The 19,074-nt window shown below is 35.0% G+C and overlaps 1 protein-coding gene and 1 non-coding gene across 3 annotated transcripts; both read left to right on the top strand.

Annotated features, from left to right (window-relative positions):
* Positions 1-8,376: 8,376 nt before the first annotated feature.
* Positions 8,377-8,449, top strand: TRNAR-CCG. The gene has a single exon. It is a non-coding gene; the product is annotated as a tRNA-Arg (tRNA).
* Positions 8,450-11,171: 2,722 nt separating this feature from the next.
* Positions 11,172-14,439, top strand: LOC120160221 (rust resistance kinase Lr10-like). 2 transcript variants are annotated; one of them, XM_039170635.1, is made up of 3 exons: positions 11,172-11,294; positions 11,404-12,645; positions 14,366-14,439. In XM_039170635.1, the coding sequence occupies exons 2-3, from the start codon at positions 11,434-11,436 to the stop codon at positions 14,384-14,386; spliced, it is 1,233 nt and encodes a 410-aa protein (XP_039026566.1). In that variant the 5' UTR covers positions 11,172-11,294; positions 11,404-11,433; the 3' UTR covers positions 14,387-14,439. The 2 variants fall into 2 exon arrangements, with proteins under 2 accessions (XP_039026566.1, XP_039026565.1); XM_039170634.1 differs by lacking the exon at positions 11,172-11,294 and having other exon boundaries at positions 11,309-12,645.
* The last annotated feature ends 4,635 nt before the right edge of the window (positions 14,440-19,074 follow it).

Raw genomic sequence — 19,074 nt, forward strand, 5'->3', positions numbered from 1 at the left:
TCCTCTCATTTGTTTGGTCTAATTGGTATTTCCCTTTGCTTGCTTCTCTCGTTCTTTCTCTGTGAGATTTTGATAACTTCGTAAAAATGTTACTTTTAAAGTCTTTTTTCATTTAAGTTATTCTTTGTCTAAGTGTTTATATAGGTCATTTTAAATTCATATAGTTTCATGTAGTTGCATTTGTGATGGTTGTGTTATTTTTACATTGTTAAGGTGTTATATGATGGGAAATGTGTGGTTGGTTAGTGATGTACAAGAAACAATGAGTATAGGACAAGTTGAGAGGAATGTCACAACATCACATGTTGCTGAAGCAGACTGCAATGCATTGTCATTTCTGGCGCAGAAAAAAAAACAAAGAGATATTTTCACAAAAGGACAGTTGTTAAAGCACATGTCTTCTGCTTGTAACCGCCTGAATGAGGTCCACTGTCACCTATGGAGATAAACTTCATGCACAAGGGATGAATTTGAGGGTATGATGGGTATTTTGAGTGCAAAACTTCCTAAGAGTATGCTTACATATTTTATTTATAAGAACACATCACAAGGGAGAGAAGAGAGCTCGGAGAGAGAAATCCATCATCACCATCTTCTACATTTTCTCTACCTCCATTATCGTTCTTCTTTCTCCATTTTTATTGGTGTTCCTCTATTGGTGAAGCTCGAGAGAGTGGTGTAGCATCCGAGAGGATCTCGCGCTATAGTCGTTTGTGGTGGTTTAAGGGAAATGCCAATCGTGCACACCTAGTGATTTCTTCTCCAACCTTTGCTCAATTTTTAAAAGCTTCAAACTTTATTTGGGTTGTAAGGTAGAATAAACGATTGGATACTCCATGGTTTGTTCAAACCCCACCATGAACTAAGCTATAATTGGTGGGGTTCATTTGATGGATGCTTGAAACTTTATTTTAATGTTTGATGAACGTTTATCATTTGTTTTTATTTGTTTTGTTTATATGTGCTTCATCTTCTAAGATTGTAGGAGGCATGAGAGTGTTCATTTCTTAGATGAAGACTAGATATTCGAGAGAAATCTAGTCACTAATTCTTAAGTGTTCGAGAGAAACTTAAGTAAAATTAACATAAGCAATGGGGTATAGTTAATCACTATAGCATAATCCCTTAATACTTAAGAGAGACTAAGCTAGGATTTCAACAACTAAGAGGGGTAATGCGTCATCAATAGTGTAGGTTGTCATAGTTGAGACTGAGAGTAGATACTGTGGCATTCTATTATGTTAGGTTCTTATGACTAGTGATAGCGAGAACACTTTTATCAAATTCTGTCGAAAAAGTAAAACATTAGAAGACTAAATCAACTAGAGAGATAAGTTTTCAGCTCCTTAAGTGTCTCCCCACCATTCATTCCCGAAGTAATTTACTGTGTGAGGCTTATCAAGCTATTCCATTTGTTTGTTGTTTTTATCATTTTACATTACCTCAACATTTTCATCATTTTCGTCATTATAAAATGTTCTTTTGCCACAACATTATTCACCCAATCACATTCCCTCACCATCATTTAATTCACTCTCACATTTCCATTGTCGAAGCATCTTTAGTATATATATCATTTCTATCAATCCATGTGAAGACGATACTCACCCATCACTTTATTACTTGTTCGATTGTGCACATCATTTGCGTATAATTTTATAGTACTCACAACACGCAACATATTTCTATGGCTGAAACAATTGTTTTTAATCATCAACTGTATCTTCATCCTTCAGATACACTAGGAAGTCTTCTTGTTTCGCATCAACTTGTTGAATTAGAAAACTACAGTATTTGGAGTCGATCGATGCTGATTGCGTTTCTTGCCAAGAACAAGTTAAGTTTCATCAACGGTGATTGCAGGAAAGTTTATTTTGATCTGGCGTTTTAGTCGCAATGGGAGAGGTGCAACGCTATAGTCTTATCATGGATCTTAAACTCGGTCAGTCGTGAGCTCTCGCCAAGTATTGTATTCGCTTCTAGAGCCGATTTGGTTTGGCAAGATTTAAGAGAACATTTTGACAAAGTCGACGACTCTAGGATTTTTTTCTCCACAGGGAGATTGCGACTCTTGTTCAGGGTGAATTGATTGTTCCAGCTTATTTCACTGGGTTGAAGTTGTTATAGGATGAGTACGATGTCCTTGTTCCTTTTTCTACATGCCCTGTGAATTTTCTCAACAAAATGCGATGCATATAGCTCAGCAGCGCCTGTTTCAATTCCTTATGGGGCTTACTAATGATTATTCAGCAATTCACAGTCAAATATTGCTTATTCAGCCTCTTCATACTGTCAACCAGGCTTATTCGATGGTTGTTCAAGAAGAATCACAAAGGATTCATTTATCTGGTGTCTCTGCCTCTGAAGCTACAACATTGTTTTCTCGTTCTTCTGGTAATTCTGATCATCGGTGTTTTGCTGGTGTGTGTGATTGTTGCAAAATCAAAGGTCACTGTCGAGAGAATTGTTATCGCTTAATCAGTTTTCCACCGGAGTTCAAGTTTACTCGCAAGAAGGAGGCTCAAGTTGCTATGGTGGTCAATCCTGTTTCTGACAATGTGGTAGATGCTGGTTTTACAAGTTCTATGGCTTCTGCAAGTATTCAGAGTGCACCAGTCTTACCACAGAGCAGTATCATCAAATCCTAAATCTCCTGAATAATTCATCTTCACTAGATTCCGCTGTGAATCATACAGGTATGGTTACTGATAAGTTGCCTGCTCTAGCTCACCTCTTCTTTTAATTCTTGATACAGGGGCTACAGACCATATTTTGTGCGATTTTTCGAGCCTGATTTCTCCTCGCTCAGTTTATATTCCTAATGGTCAAACTGATTCAATTACTCACATTGGATCTTGTCGATTGATTGATACTTTGGTCGTTTCTAATGTCCTCTACGTTCCTAAATTTCATCATAATCTTCTATTTGTTTTGAAACTCTCATGAATTAAATTGTTCTGATAGTTTTTTTTCAAGATTTTGTGTCTTGCAGGATCTCTCCAGTGGCAAGATCATGGGGATTGGTAAAGCTTCCCAAGGATTATATATATATATTTTTAGTCTGCCATTCAAAATGCTGGAATAGGTTCTTTGTCTTCAAGTTCTCATTTGCCTGCTAATGTTTCTAATAGTAATGCTACGATGTTTTTTTCTCATACTACTGATATTCATATCTGGCATACCCAATTGGGTCATGCTGCAATTTCTACAATGAATAAAATGCCCATATTTTCTTCTGGTATTTCTAATGTTGATCAAATTAAATGTTGTTCTAGATGTCCGCTTGCTAAACAAACTCGTTTGCCTTTTCCCGTAAGCATAAAATTTAATGTTCTATTTACTTTAATGCATTTTGATCTATGTGGTCCATATCACATTCCTACTCAAAATGGCCATAGGTTCTTTTTTACTATTGTTGATGACTGTACTCGTATGAGTTGGCTGTTTTTGCTTCGTGTTAAGAGTAACGCTTTACATTTTATCAAACAATTCTTTGCTTACATTCAAACACAATTTTCAGCTTCTGTTAAAATTGTTCGTAGTGACAATGGGTCATAGTTTTTTAGTATTGGGTGTTCATCCTTTTTCTCTTCTATTGGAATAGTCCATCAAAGATCTTGTGTCCATACACCTCAGCAAAATGGGGTGGCTGAAAGAAAACAGAGGCATGTTCTTGAGGTTGCTAGAGCTTTAAGATTCCAATCTAAACAATCCCGTTTGGAGGATGCACTTAGGATTGTAAGGTATATAAAAAATAATCTTGGACAAGGGTTGTTGATGGAAGCAAACAGAGAGACAATTGAAGGCTTATTGTGACTCAGACTGGGCTTCTTGCTTAATGACAATAAGGTCAACTTCTGGTTTTTGTGTTAAACTGGGGAATTCATTAATATCTTGGAAATCGAAGAAACATAACACAGTGACACGCTCTTCTGCAGAAGCCGAATATAGAAACAAGTCTGTCGTTACAGCAGAGGTGATCTAGTTGAATGGTTTGTTGACAGATCTTGGATTTATTAATAGTACTCCAGTTATGTTTTTTGTGACAACAAGTCAGCAATTCAGATAGCAGCAAATCCAGTATTCCATGAGCGTACAAATCATATAGACATTGATTGTCATTTTGTACGGGGCAAATACAAAAAAGCCTTGTTGCTACAGAACATGTTAACACTACTGAACAGCTAAATGCTAACTAAGTCCTTAGGGATTCATCAGCATGAATATTTACTTTCCAAGTTGGGGGTTAAGGGTGTGTTTTACCCACCAACTTGAGGGGAATGTTAAATTTATAGTTAGAAGTAGTTTTTGACGTTAGTAATTAGTTAGTTACAAAACCTTATGAGTTGTATATATATATATATATATATATATATATATTAGTTTGTAAAACTTTTAGTTGTATGATGAATTCAAAACTTTTTGACTTACAATTGTTAACATAAATGAGTTTATGGAAGAAGAAGAAATGAGTTTATGGAAGAAGAAGAAATATGTTTATGAAAGAAGAATGGGGTTTATAGAAGAAGAAGAAACGAGTTTATGGAAGAAGAAGAAAATGTTTATGGAAGGAGAATAATGGTTCAAAATGGTAAATTAAACTCTTGTTTCCCCTTCCTTTATTAATTAGGGTAAACTACACAGTTGGTCATTAATGTTTGAGTAAATTTCAAAAACGTGGTGGTAAATCCAGTCCATGTAAGCAGTTAACGCGCCAGTTGTGTTTTCCATCATGCATGTAACGGTTAAATCGAGTGACCAATTTGTAACAAACGATAACGTTAGTGACTGATTTGTGACTTTTGAAACATCAATGATGAAAACAAAAACAAACTAAAAAATTTGTGATCATTCACGTAGTTGACCCATAAATAAATAAATAAAGTCGGTTTCTTACTCAAATATATTCTTTAAATAATTTTTATTAATACTCAAATTAACATCATTTTTTTTTAGAAACAAAACTTTACGTACGTGATAATGATTTTTTGTTAAAAAAATTTGTATTATTGAGGTGGATACATTATTGATAAACGTTTCTTACATATCCTTTTTAAAGCCTAAATTTATTTTGATTTTAAATCTAGATGAGTGATTTATGTTTTTAGAATTTAATTTTTTAATAAGAATATTTAATGATATTCAGGATTATGAATATATTAAAATTTATGGAATTAGAAATTAGGCTTTACTGATTGAGTTGTTAGATTTAATGATTTAAAGTTCTCATTTGAATGATTATGATTAATGATATTTTGTTTATGTTAAGATTTGCTTTTTTACATAATAAGATCGTGTTATGTGAAAAAATATGCAATAACTAAGAAAATTGGTGATGATATTCTTATTATTTGAGGGGAAATGCTACTGTGGGTAAAAATTATTACTCCTGATAATAATATTTTCTAGTGCAACAGTTTTCCAAGTTCACACACACATATGTATGTATATATATGTATATATATATAAATGAAACACATCGCGTTAACTGAAATAACACACGTAGAATCGTTCATCCAACATATTCGCATGTATTACACAAGGACAGACGAGAAAGATGATTGTTTTATTCAACATAAACCATACATTATATAGTTATCATATCCTTGTATCAGATCCTTGATTCCTTGCAATTCTCATGGAGTAATAACATCTAAAACAACACCAGGAAACAAAACGAAACAAATTATCAAGTTAGAACATCTATGGAAAATAATTTTTCATAGAGGTATGGACTCACAATATGTTCAGAGAGTGCTTTCAGTTATATGTATGTAATCACATCTTACTTCCACATTTGAAGTTTCGAGGAACAATCCTTCCGCAGCCTTCAATCTGCTTAATGGTGCGATCGACCCCGAGGAGGGAAGCCAACTTAGGGGTAACGGAAGCACATGCACACTCGACGTGGCTGAGCCTTACACGTTCGCAGCAATCAGACGAGGAGTGTGCCCCAACAACACCGTTCTTCATGCATTCACCAGCAGCAACCGCTCCTGTTTGCAGTTGATCAGAGTCGAACCTCCTATGGAGCTTCGAGCCTCCGAAACACTGGCTACCATCACCACCACAAGAAGAAACATGCCAACAACACATGAACTTGCCATTATACATTCACCTTTGTTTTCTTTGCCTTTTCTGTCAGTGGTACTGAATTTGTAATGGAGGTACACCCCTTTCTATAGAAGGGGTGGGTGACTCTAGCATGTATGTTAGCTAGACTTCATCTAGACATGACCTAGGAAAAGTTAGTAAATATCAATTAATTCTATTTCTCCTAGAAATTTCAGGTTATTTTGTTTTGTTTTCATTGTTTGGGAGTTATGAGATAAAAGCACAAGGACATTACTTCAATTGAAAAACAAATAGATCCATCAAATATGATTTAATAATATACAACGTTAAAAAGAAGAAGAGAGATAATCCAAAATGAAACTAAAAGGGTTACAGTGAAACTCATAGTATTAAATTGTAGTCACAACATATATAACAAAGCATCGTAAATTTTTAAGATCATCAAGACACTATAAACCCTATCCGCAACATAAAGTCATAAACAGATAGTTATTTAAAGAAATAATCCGCACATCTATAACTACGTGACCATACCGTAGTACTATAGTGAAACCAGTCATTTCAGGTATGGAGAGGTGAAGATAACAGGCGACTGAGTTCATAGGAGAGTGGAGGTTTAAAGTGTCCTGCCAAAGAGAGAACGACATCGTTTGGAACCAAACACTTACCTTCCACGTAAGCTTTTCTAGAACCTTGGGAGATGTTACGATTTGCATGTTTTCCTTGCAACTTGTCTTCTCACTCTCCTGCATTTTAGTTCAAACCCCTTTGTTTATAAATGAAAGGGAGAAATGTAGGAAGAATCAGCCTAAAAAAATTACCGCAAAGGAGGAGTCCATAAGTTGAAGGATTCCAAGTTGAGCTTGCAAATACTTGACATATTTGAACGCAGACTGAAGCATTTCAGCAGTGTTCATCTTACTCCCACAAGGCACAAGCTTCCCGAGCTCTTGAGTCTTTTTAGTAATCTTCCTCCTCCTCTCTCTTGCTGCAATGCTTTGCACAGACACACTTTTCATCACTTATCGTGTTACAGTTAAACTGATTCATGCTTCGATGATCTTCAAGCACGGGAAATCGACTTAGAGCAACCCCATCGAAGACACCAGGCATCAAATCCGAGCAGTATTGGTCCTCAATGAGTTTCTGGCGCTTGGAGCAGGAATAGGAACTCAAATTTTCGTATGTGAATGAAATTAAAGGTTCATAAGGGACAATGTAAGAATCAAGAAGAGCATGATTAGGAAGCTCAAATGCATTCAAGTTATATTTAAGATCATCTCCTGCTGCAACAAGCTGAGCATCGGCCTCGCTTCTGCTGTTTTTGCTTGATAGATCGGCTCCGATGCAGCATTAGTTTGCCAGTTGAAATATGAACTCAAAACCATGACGTACGTACTACGCAGCTTCTGAAAGTTACATGTATAGAAGATTCAGAAAACTGAAGTAGGGAAAAGATAAGAGAAGCTTAACATACCTGAATTAGGAGAAGAAAACTGTCGAAATCAGTTTTCTTTCTTATTGACCAGTTGAGACGCGAAAGATTTTGATACGACCCAACTTTATACAAAAGGTATGAAAAACTGAATCCGAGAAGAAAGTGGTGGTGGGTTGAGATGAATGTGGGGAGATTGGATAAGAAACGGTTAGAATAGTTACCTTGCACGTGTCTAAAATGTTCCTTTATGCCTTAGAACAGATGTCTGATGGGATCTTAACATGTACATTAGAATTGATTTCTCACCGTCCGATCAAGTGCCGATGTTGGGATCTAATCGAGTCTATGGTCTGTTCAGACTTTCAGTTCAATTTATTTTTTCCATCTTATGGCATATTTGATGAAATCTACAAGTGTTAGAGCTATATATAGAATACGCGAATTAGGTGACTTCAATGGTTAAACAAATAATTTTTATTTTTTGAAGTTTCAAGTTCAAACACGACGTTGCAAGATATATAAGCATTCATTGTAAAATGATTGAATTTTCGAACATATATCACCTTGTATTCATCGCATATATATTAATCAATATAAGGGCCGACTAATTAAATTTAAACCAAGAATAGTTGTAATTTTAATCTATTTAGTGACATTAATTGAAAAAGATATTGTTTTCTTTAAAGATAGACGTATGTACTACTAAGAAAATTTTATTATTATTATTATTATCATGTAATATTCTCATACTATTTTAAAAAATAATTATGTAATTTGAACTACGTGCTCACTAAAACATACAGAAATTATTTAAGAATAATAAATATTGAAAAACAAAGCTGAAGTAAGGATTAATGTAAACTGGTCGCGTGGCCTAATGGATAAGGCGCTCGCCTCCGGAGCGGGAGATTGTGGGTTCGAGTCCCATCGCGATCGTTTTTTTTTTTTTTACTCTTTGTGCATTAGAAATGGAATTTATCTGCACTAGGGTTCCTGCTTATGCTTAACGATGACTATAAAAATCTAATAATAATTATAGTAACCTATACTGGTAGTCCCTAAACGTTTAGAGTGCTTGTATTTGGTCAATAAACTTTTATACTTGCATTATGGTCACTGAATTTTTTTTTTATTTCGGTCACTAATGGATACAAATTGACAACTAATCAGATCAGAAGTGGAGCAAAAACCATACAGAGGTGCAAATTTGTTAAAGAATAAATGATAATTATAGGAAAGAAATAGCTTAGATGATTACAATTGTCCCTTGGTCGCGTGGCCCAATGGATAAGGCGCTCGCGTCCGGAGCGGGAGATCATGTGTTTAAGTCCCACCATGATGGGTTCTTCTGCTTTGACCTGATAAAAGGAAATTCTGTTGACTTTCAAATTTAATTCCCATTTTATTGGTGTAACCAAAAGATATGGGCTATTTTATATTAACATGTTATAAATACAAATATTTATATCAATTTAACAAAAAAAATCGTCTAATGATATTTTTCTTTTAAACTTTTTTAAAAGAAAATCATTTTAGGATGTGTTTGTTTCATTTAATTATTTTAGGATGGGTAAGTACCATTTTCATCAAACGTTTAGGGACTAGCTCACAAGAAAATAATTAAGAGATTTGCAATAAGCTTAAACACACTTATGTACAAGAGAAAAGGAAAATAAAGAGTGAAAGAGTTTTTCTTTTGATCTCTTTGTTTGAATAGGTGTTGTAACCTTCTTCAAGTTTCCTTGGAGTGTTTTTATGGTGTGGAATGAGTTTTTAGTCGTTTATGACCGTTGGGGATGAGTTATAACCGTTGGAAGCTATCAAATGCGCAATTAAGGCTACTTGTATAGGAAGTTTCAAAATTTTGGGGACGGTTTCAAAACTCTTAAACATACTGTTTTTGAAAGTTTTAAAACTTTGATGAAAGTTTCGAAACTCTTACTTAAAAATATTATCGTTGAAGAAAATCGGGTCGTTGAAGTTGTTTCAAGGGTGAAAGTTTCGAAACTCACTATTCATGAACAATATCTGTGTAAGAACAGTATCGTGAACAATACCATATTTGACTAAATAGTGTTTTTCATATTTTAAAGGCTTTAAACACATTTTAAACACTTTCAACATATTTTAATTAACTAATATATATATATATATATAACAATTTAGAAAACATATTTTCATATTTTGGACTTTGAATTATTTTTGAAATATTTGATGAAGTCAAAAATCAATTTTACAAATATTTGTTATATCAAAATATAAGTTCAACAATATTTATAAGTAAATGTCATTGACTTGAACCAATACATGCAAGAGATTCTATCAAGTTCAATAAGAAAAGAATCATCTTTTACCTCATTCAACATGAATTGTGACTTGCTAGGAACACAACATTCCACATATGACATATACATTGATATGGCATCAACATAACATGACATGTATTAACCCATTCGATGACATGTCATCCACAACATTTCACGTTTAACCCATACGTTATTAAGCCAACATCTTTTATAGGGAGACATTCATGCACTGTTTCCATTGATTTCAATTTTGGAAAAGGTCATTTGATCGAGTTATAACTACAACCCCTCTTTGATTCATCATTGTTGAAACAATTGCAGGAGCAATTGAGGACGTGTCTTATATGAATTAGATGGTGACAAGACTCTTAAATTAAAGAATCACTTATGGATCTTATTGTCGATGGTAATGAGATTAATTTATTCATTAAATTGAAACTAATTACTTTTTATATGAATGGTAGTATCAATGGCTATGAAAATGACAACACATCCAACGCAACATGTCATATAACGAGAGATAACGTAGACTCATTTACCTACCAGCCTACGAATCACCATCCCATTTGAACCACGTTAACATAGACACACCCAAATTTCTTGAAATGCCAAATTTAGGCCAATTTAACTACAATGTCACTATTGATGAATCGAGTGTTAGAATAGAGTTTTTAAATAAAGAAACCTTAGTAATGCAATGAAAAATTATGACATACGTCACTCGATAACTTCAAAATTTTGTCAACTTTACATAGACTGTCGTATATGAACAAACTCTTTTAACACAGTACCCTTTTGATAAAATATTGCTGATAAAATACGTCTTTATTTCACACAACTGAAATAAAATATTGTTTCTTTAAAAATAATTTTGAATATTATTCTCATAATTAATTATATAAAAGAGTATTATTCACTTAAATTTGCCTCACCATCGGCATTCCACAAGCGGTGGCAGGTTGATTATAAAGGCTTGGAAGATAATCACATGTTCTGTTTTTATATTCAACAATGGCGTCCGTAATGATAACAGTCAAATCATTTTGAAAAACAAGTTAATAAAAATATCACAGTTTGTGTCAATCAATTTTTAGAAACAAGTTAATGTCATAAGCTTCACAGCTTGTGTCTGTGGACCATCGACATGGAAAATTATCATAAAGAAAACAAAAAGGAGTTTGACTTGTTTAATATGAATGCTTGGCGCAGCTGCAAGTGTAACCACAAACTTGACGGAAGTGGATACCTCCTACTAATTGAATTAGAAGGGGGGAAAACAAAAAAAAAATGCCACGTTAATTTGACTCAAATTTTTATTTATAAATCTAGTAAGCCTTGGGCTACAAGACTACAAGCATGTATTAAGCTATGCTTGAAGAAGACAAGAATCTATCCAAGGCGGAGAATGTCATCTTTTGGTGATCCTCAAAACCAGGAGGACAACATACCAGCAATAATATATGGAACCTTAGGAGGTGAGGAATACATACAACTTTGATGTGCAAATTATGTTCCGATCATTTCTATAACTTTTTAACCATTTGGTTGATGCATGTGGTTGAATTTGACTTTACAAAATTTCAGGGATATCGGGGTTTATTGATAATTGTTGCTATGATTAAATGTCTATATGGCCTATCCAAGGAAAAGGATAAAAACAAAGAAACAGAGAAAGCAAAGGAGTTGGCTAGGATGTTAGCAGAGCACACTACTTATCACCAGAACCAACCGGTGCCACGACTTGAATCCGCGGTGGAAGAGGAAGCAAATTTAGACAAACAGACGATAGAAAGACTCATTGAGCTGGTGCTCAATGAAAAACCAGCCAGGTTTTCAGCTCAGTTGCTCCAAATTTTCACATCAAATTATTCTACCAAACTAGGCCAAGGTGGGTATGGAGAAGTTTTCAAAGGACATTTTCCGGATGGGCGTCCCATAGCTGTTAAACTACTCCACAGCCACGGCATAGACAAAAGGATTGAGGAGCAGTTCATGGCGGAGGTCAACACCATAGGAAGAACATACCATCGGAATCTGTTAAGACTTTATGGCTTCTGCTTTGAACAAAAGACAAAAGCTTTAGTTTATGAATACATGGAAAATGGATCTCTCGACAAACTGTTATTCGAGAATAAACATGAAATTGAGTGGGACAAGTTATATGAGATAGCAGTTGGAGCTGCAAGAGGGCTTGAGTATTTACATCATTTCAGCCCTAAGAAAATTATCCATTATGACATTAAACCTGCAAACGTTTTACTTGATTTCAACTTTTGCCCAAAGATTGCTGATTTCGGACTCGCAAAGTTGCGCAATCGAGATAGCACTAATATAACTATGTCGAGAGTAGGAGGGACTCCAGGATACGCTGCTCCGGAGATTTGGATGCCATTTCCAGTGAGCTATAAATGCGATGTGTATAGTTTCGGGGTGATGTTGTTCGAGATTATTGGAAGGAGGAGGAACTTTGTAGGTGAGAGTCAAGATTGGTTTCCGAAACAAGTATGGGAGAAATTTGACAAGGGAGAACTGGAGGAGATTTTGGAGAATTGGGAAATTGAACAAAAGGATATGGAAAAGGCCAAGACAATGGTAAGTGTGGCTCTATGGTGCGTCCAATACTCTCCAGAGGCTAGGCCTCCCATGAGGAACGTTGTAAAGATTTTAGAAGGTGGTGCTGAAGCAGCTACGCCTCCCAACCCATTTCAGCACCTGATTTCATCAGCTAATGTACATTCAATCACCTGTAGCAGCTCGAATTCAACAGCAGATTATGACGCAGATGACACCACAATCATGAGAAAAAAATTAGATTCACTATGCGTCGTAAGTGGCTCACGTTTCTCGTCTTAAATTACAAGTTTATATCTTGTTTCTTGTTTTACTCAGAAATTTATTAATAAACTAGTTTTTTCAACCTGAGATATTATTTTCCGTTAAAAGATAAATATAAATTGCAATACTTATATACCATGTGAACATAAACATCTTGTTGGAAAAAAAACTGAACAACCGAAATCAAGCAAAAGCATAATCGGTGTTTTTTTCTCCCTATAACTCAAGTGAATAATTATAACAAGCACAATAGCATAAATTAATTCTCTACAAACACTAATTCAACCAATGCAACCACAACAACAGTAAATTGAGACACCAAAATTTTTACATAAAAACCCCATCTAAATCAATGGTAAAAACTAGGATACTTTAGAAGCGACTGCAGAGTGGAAGAACTTGGAACATTTATCACCTTCTCTAATCCAACTGACCTTAGCCTTTTGCTTTAAAAACATAAGTTCTGCTTCTTGAAGGGAGTCAAGCTCTTTCTGAATATGAAGCTCCTTTTCGAAGTGATCAACTCCATTTAAGGAGTTCAGTTGTTGTTGTTCCAACTGAATTTGCTTTTGCTTAACTCTATTTGAGATATCACTGAAGTGAGATTGATTTATGAGCCTAAGGCAAGACTTAAGGCGCTTTAATTTAAGAAATAAGATTTGCATAGGGTCACCTCTGATGGGGCACTGCCATGAATTAGCAACGGTATCCAAGAAGCTAGGATGGAGGGTCCAGAAATTAAAGAACTTGAAAGGTTTAGGATGATTAGCGGGAACCTCCTTTGAAAGCCAAACAACAGACATGCAATGATCTGATATACCAGGAGGAAGAAATTCAATAAAAGAGTTAAGAAAAGTGTTAACCCAAGAGGAATTAACAAGGACTCTGTCAAGTTTCTTTGCAATATAGGAGAGTTGTTTATTGCTCCAAGTAAATAGGGGACCAAAGTAAGGATGATCATGAAGGAACAGATCTTGAGTAACATTTTGAAACTCCTTCATGTCAGAGGAAGAATGAGGACAAGAATCAAAATTAGAGCTTTCATTGGGTTGCAAAATGACATTAAAATCTCCCCCAAGGATCCATGGGAGATTACCAAAAAGTCTATCCAACTCATGAAGATGCTGCCAGAGATGTCTACGGGTAATAGCATCATTACTACCATAAATAGCAGTAATAAAGAAGGGACAACCATAGAAAGACCCCTTAACCGAAATAGCCTGATCAGTAGCCTGAATGAAGGACAAGTCCAGACTTTTCTTCCATAAAACCCATATCCTCCCATTAGTAGCATAATCATAATTTGAGCTAACATGCCAGTTAGCAAGTTTAGCAACAAAAATGTCCTTGGCTTTATCCACTCTAACTCTAGTCTCTAGTAAGCATAGAATATCAATATTATTTAAAATAGCTCTTTTAAGAACTTTATCCTTCTTGTGAGGGTTATTGAGCCCTCTAACATTCCAGAAACTTAGGATCATTGAGACGAAGAATGAAGTGGGCTCCCCTGACCACCAACTTCGTGACTTTTAGCAAGAACCAATTTGTCCCTTTTTTTTCTTTTTAAGTTCTTTAACCAAAACTGCCACTCCCATGGAGGCAGGTCTAGCTTTCCTATGAAGACTCTCAAGGGTTATAGAAGTTTCATCAACTGAATTTAAAATATTAAACCTATTTTTGGAACCAACTAACACTAATTTTTCTTTTGCAGGTCTTCCCCTACCGCATTTAGGAATTAAAATCTGAGGGGATTGGTTTTCTTCTTCCTGAGGATTGGCAGAATCAGGTTTGACAGCAGGTTTGATTAGTCCCTCAGAAACTGAATTATTATTTACTTCTATAGAGCTAGGAGGAACGACTGAAGTCTCTAGGCAAATAGGTTCAGTGGAAATAGAATTGAATCTTATGGTGCTATGTCGTCTGAAATTATTCAGTTTTTCACCAATCTGATTGGTACTGCAGATCCGAATGTCAAGGGTAGTGATGCTGGTTTTTTGAAAAACATCCTGAAGACTGCTCTGCCAAAAGATTCTTCCTTAAGCCTGGTTAAAGAGATCTCTGCTGATGAAATCAAAGAAGTTGTCTTCTGTCAAGCTAACGACAAAGCTCCGGGTCCCGATGGCTACACTCCTTGCTTCTTTAAATTTGCTTGGTCTATTGTTGGAGATGATGTCATTACAGCAATTAAATCTTTCTTCCAGCAATCCTCTCTCTTGCCTGCTTTCAACGCAACAACAATTGTCTTGGTCCCTAAAGTTCCTAATCCTAGCAAGATAAAAAACTTCAGACCGATCTCTTGTTGTTCTGTGATTTATAAAGTCATCTCCAAAATTCTAGTTAAAAGACTTAATGGCTTTATTCCTGGAATTGTTACCCTCAATCAATCTGGCTTTATAAAAGATAGGAACATTGTTGACAACACTATTCTTGCTCAAGAGATTGTAAAGGGTTATGGAAGAAAAACTATTTCTCCAAGGTGCACCATGAAGATTGATATCCAAAAAGCATTCGACTCTCTCCAATGGGATTTTCTTTCTGCTATCTTAAAAGCCATTGACCTACCCTTATAGTTTATTGGCTGGATTGAAGCATGTTTCAGGGAGGCCAGATTTTCCATTTCTTTTAATGGCAGTCTTATTGGTTTTTTTTAAGGGAGCTAGGGGTATTAGACAAGGAGACCCTCTATCTCCCATCCTTTTCGTCCTTTCTATGAATGTCCTATCCAAATTACTAAATTTGGCTGCTTCCAGAGGGTTGTATGGTTATCATCCCAAATGTAGAAAAGTTGAGCTCACACATTTATCTTTTGCAGATGATTTATTAATATTCTGCAAAGGGAATTTAGAATCTATTTTGGGAGTCTGCTTTGTTCTGGATTTTTTCTATGAAATTTATGGACTTAAACTAAATGCATCAAAATGTGATTTCTTTACTACAAGAATCTCAAGGAATATTATTGAATCTATCAAGGCCTCAACTGGCTTCACTCATGGTTCCTTGCCAGTAAAATACTTGGGTATTCCTTTAGTGTCAAGAAAACTGACTGAGAAGGACTGTGAAAACCTGATTCAGAAAATTAAAACAAGAATTCTTTCCTGGTCTGGTAAGCATTTGAGCTATGCTGGTCGCCTGGAACTCATCAAGACTGTTCTCCACAATGTTGCAAACTATTGGTGCCGTCAGGTTGTTTTACCTCAAGCGATCATTATCAAGATTGAACAACTCTGCTCCAGGTTTTTTTGGAAAGGTTCTGATAATTCAGCTGCTGGTGCAAGAGTAAAATGGTCTAAAATTTGCCAAATGAAGTCAGAAGGAGGGCTCGGTTTGAAAAGTTTTAAAATCTGGAACAGATCGTGCATGATCAACCTTATCCGGAAAATCCTTGCTGGAGAAGGTTCCATGTGGGTGGTCTGGATTAAAGAAAATGTTATAAAGGATCATGATTTCTGGAAATTTGACTCTAATCCTTCTTACAGCTGGTGCTTAAACCGCATCCTAAAATCCAGAACAGAAGATGTTGCTGTTTTTTCTGCTGGAGCATTGAATATTCGATCTATTTGGGAGGAAATAAGAGAGAAAGGAGATAGGGCATCTTGGCATAAATTGGTATGGTATCCTTTACATATTCCTAAACATAGTATGATTACATGGATGGCTTTATTAGATAGACTCCCTACTAGAGCTCGTTTACAACGAATGGGAATTGTTAATGATACAATATGTTGCCTTTGTAACGAAGCAATTGAAACTAGAGACCATTTTTTTTAATGTTGTTTTGCTTCTCATGTATGGAATCAAGTGATTCTGCATACTAGGTTGATAAATTCTTCTCGTTCTTGGGAGGACATGATTGTTCAAGCTTGTGAATTATGGAGAGGAAACTCACTGCTTACCACTATCCTGAAGATCTCGTGGTGCGCTTTTGTCTATACCGTTTGGGAGGAACGAAACAAACGCCTTTTTCAAGGATGCTCCAGACCACCTGAAGATGTCTTTAAAGATATCAAAGAGATAGTAGGGATCCAACTCAGAGGAAAGAAAATTAACTGTTTTGATTATGTTAATATTCAACTTTGTAATGCTTGGGGTATAGGTTAGCCGATTTTCTTTTGTATGTAGGCTGTAATTGTTTTGTTTGTTTCGGTTCTGGAAGTGCTTGTACCAGACTTTGGTTCTTGGATAATAAATTCAAATTTATCCAAAAAAAAAAAACTAGGAGACTTTAAAATCCGATCAAAAGTTTCACTATCATCAAATGTTCATCTACAAGATTACAATATCCAGTCTACAACAAACATTCAACTCCTCAAAGCTAATAACAAGTAATCTTTTAGCAAATAAGAGACAAAAATGGAGAACATCGCCAAAAACACAACTGTAATAAATGAGAGTTTTCAACACTACAAGACTAGGATGAAAAATCTGAACGCACAAAATCCAAAACTCCAAATCGCCACTTGTTGAGCTAAATCAGCTCAATCGCCTACTGACACGAACCCTAAATGGACTCCACTACATGTTCTGTTTTCGTGTTCAACAGCGGCATCCGTAATGAAAAATATCACAGTTTGTGTCAATCAATGTTTAGAAACAAGTTAACGTCATAAGCTTCACAGCTTGTGTCTGTGGACCATAGAAGTTGGAAAATATCATAAAGAAAACAAAAAGGTTTTTGATTTGTTTAGTATGTAATAAGGGTTAAATGACAAATCAAAAGTGTTTTATTTTACAGGTATATATAATTAATTAAATAATTAGACTAAATTATTTTATATTTAATTTCATATTAAATTTGATATATTTATTCAAATTGAATATCAACTTTTTTATAGAAAATTGAATATAAAAAAGCGATAATCAAATTGAATTATCAGCTTAATCCAAATAAATAAAAAATGAAACACACCAAAATATTCTAATTAAATCATTTCGGTTCAATCGACATTTTACTCGCCCCTTAAGCGTTGCTGGAACTACGGACTGTGAGAAAGGAGGCATGACGACCAGACGGTGGCCGGATGACGAACGGCGGTGAAGAGAAAAGTAAACGGTGGGTGTGACTGCAGTTCAATATTTGGTAAATATGATAGAGAGAAAGCTTGAAAGAAATGAGGGATAAAATTTTATTGTTAGGAAATGAATTACAATCCTTTGTAAAAACTCCCCCTTTAACCTGGTACAATACAGTGTTTTATATAGCCCAAATTACCATCAAATACTAACAAATTTTTCACTAATTATTGTTATTTCTAACACCTTCTAACACGGACAGTTAGTGTTGCCCATTCGTTTTTGTTGGAAATTACGAGGGAGACTTGTATTAATAAGTGTCTCATTAATTTGACTCAAAGACTTGTAATTATAAATGGAGTAAGCCTTGGGCTACAAGCACGTATTAAGCTATCTAAGGCGGAGGATATGTCATCTTCTGGTATTATAATAATTGGAGGCGAGGAATCAAAGCAAATGAGTTGCAATAATTTGTCTCAGCTTTTTAAGTATTTTGTTGATGTTTATTAATGAATTTGACTTCACAAAATTTCAGGGATAGTGGGTTTAGTGATAATTGTTAATCTCATTCTAGCGAGGGGTATATCATCTTTTGGTATTATAATATTTGGAGGTGAGGAATCAAAGCAAATAAGTTGGAATTATTTGTTTAGCTTTTAAAGCATTTTGTTGATGTTTATGATTGAATTTGACTTCTCGAAATTTCAGGGATAATGGGTTTAGTGATAATTGTTATTATCATTCATTGTATTTGTCTACGTCGAAAACGCAAGGAAAAGAGAGAGAAAGACAAAGAAACAAAGAAAGCAAGGGACTTGGCTAGGATGGTAACAGAGTTTTCTCTACTTACTTGGAGGTAAAGGTCTTTATGCAATTTTCTCCATATTTGCACGGTTCTTCAACGTTTGGGTTCGAAGGTATGAGTTGAGGATTTCTTGGTTTTTATACTAGGGCGTATGTGATAGATGGTTTATTTAGTTATTATTTTACTTTTAAATTACTTTTTAGCTGTTAGTTTGTGTGGTTTATTTGTTCGTTTTGATTCATTTTCTGTGATAGAATTCTACAGTTTTTTTGTTTTTCGAAATCAATGTTGGATTAGTGAGCATGATGCATCTGACGTGGCTTTGAGTTAACAGCTTCCAAAATGTCTAGTCAGAGCTTCTAGAATGACGAATAGATCAGCCGCGTTTTTGAAATTCGAATTCAAGATTATCTCATATTTTTAAGATTTTAGTTTGAATATTTTCAAGAATTATCTTTAGGAATTATCTTTTTATTATTTTTATGGATTTTGAATGCTATAAATACCCTCTCAAGCTAAGCCTGAAAACACATTCTGATTTATTATTCTTCTTTGCTTTGAGTTTTATAAAGGTTCTCTTTTCTTTTTCAAAGTTTTTTTTGTTT

This window comes from Hibiscus syriacus, unplaced genomic scaffold, assembly GCF_006381635.1.
Source record: "Hibiscus syriacus cultivar Baekdansim isolate YM2019G1 unplaced genomic scaffold, ASM638163v2 tig00111392_pilon, whole genome shotgun sequence".
NCBI lineage: Eukaryota > Viridiplantae > Streptophyta > Magnoliopsida > Malvales > Malvaceae > Hibiscus > Hibiscus syriacus.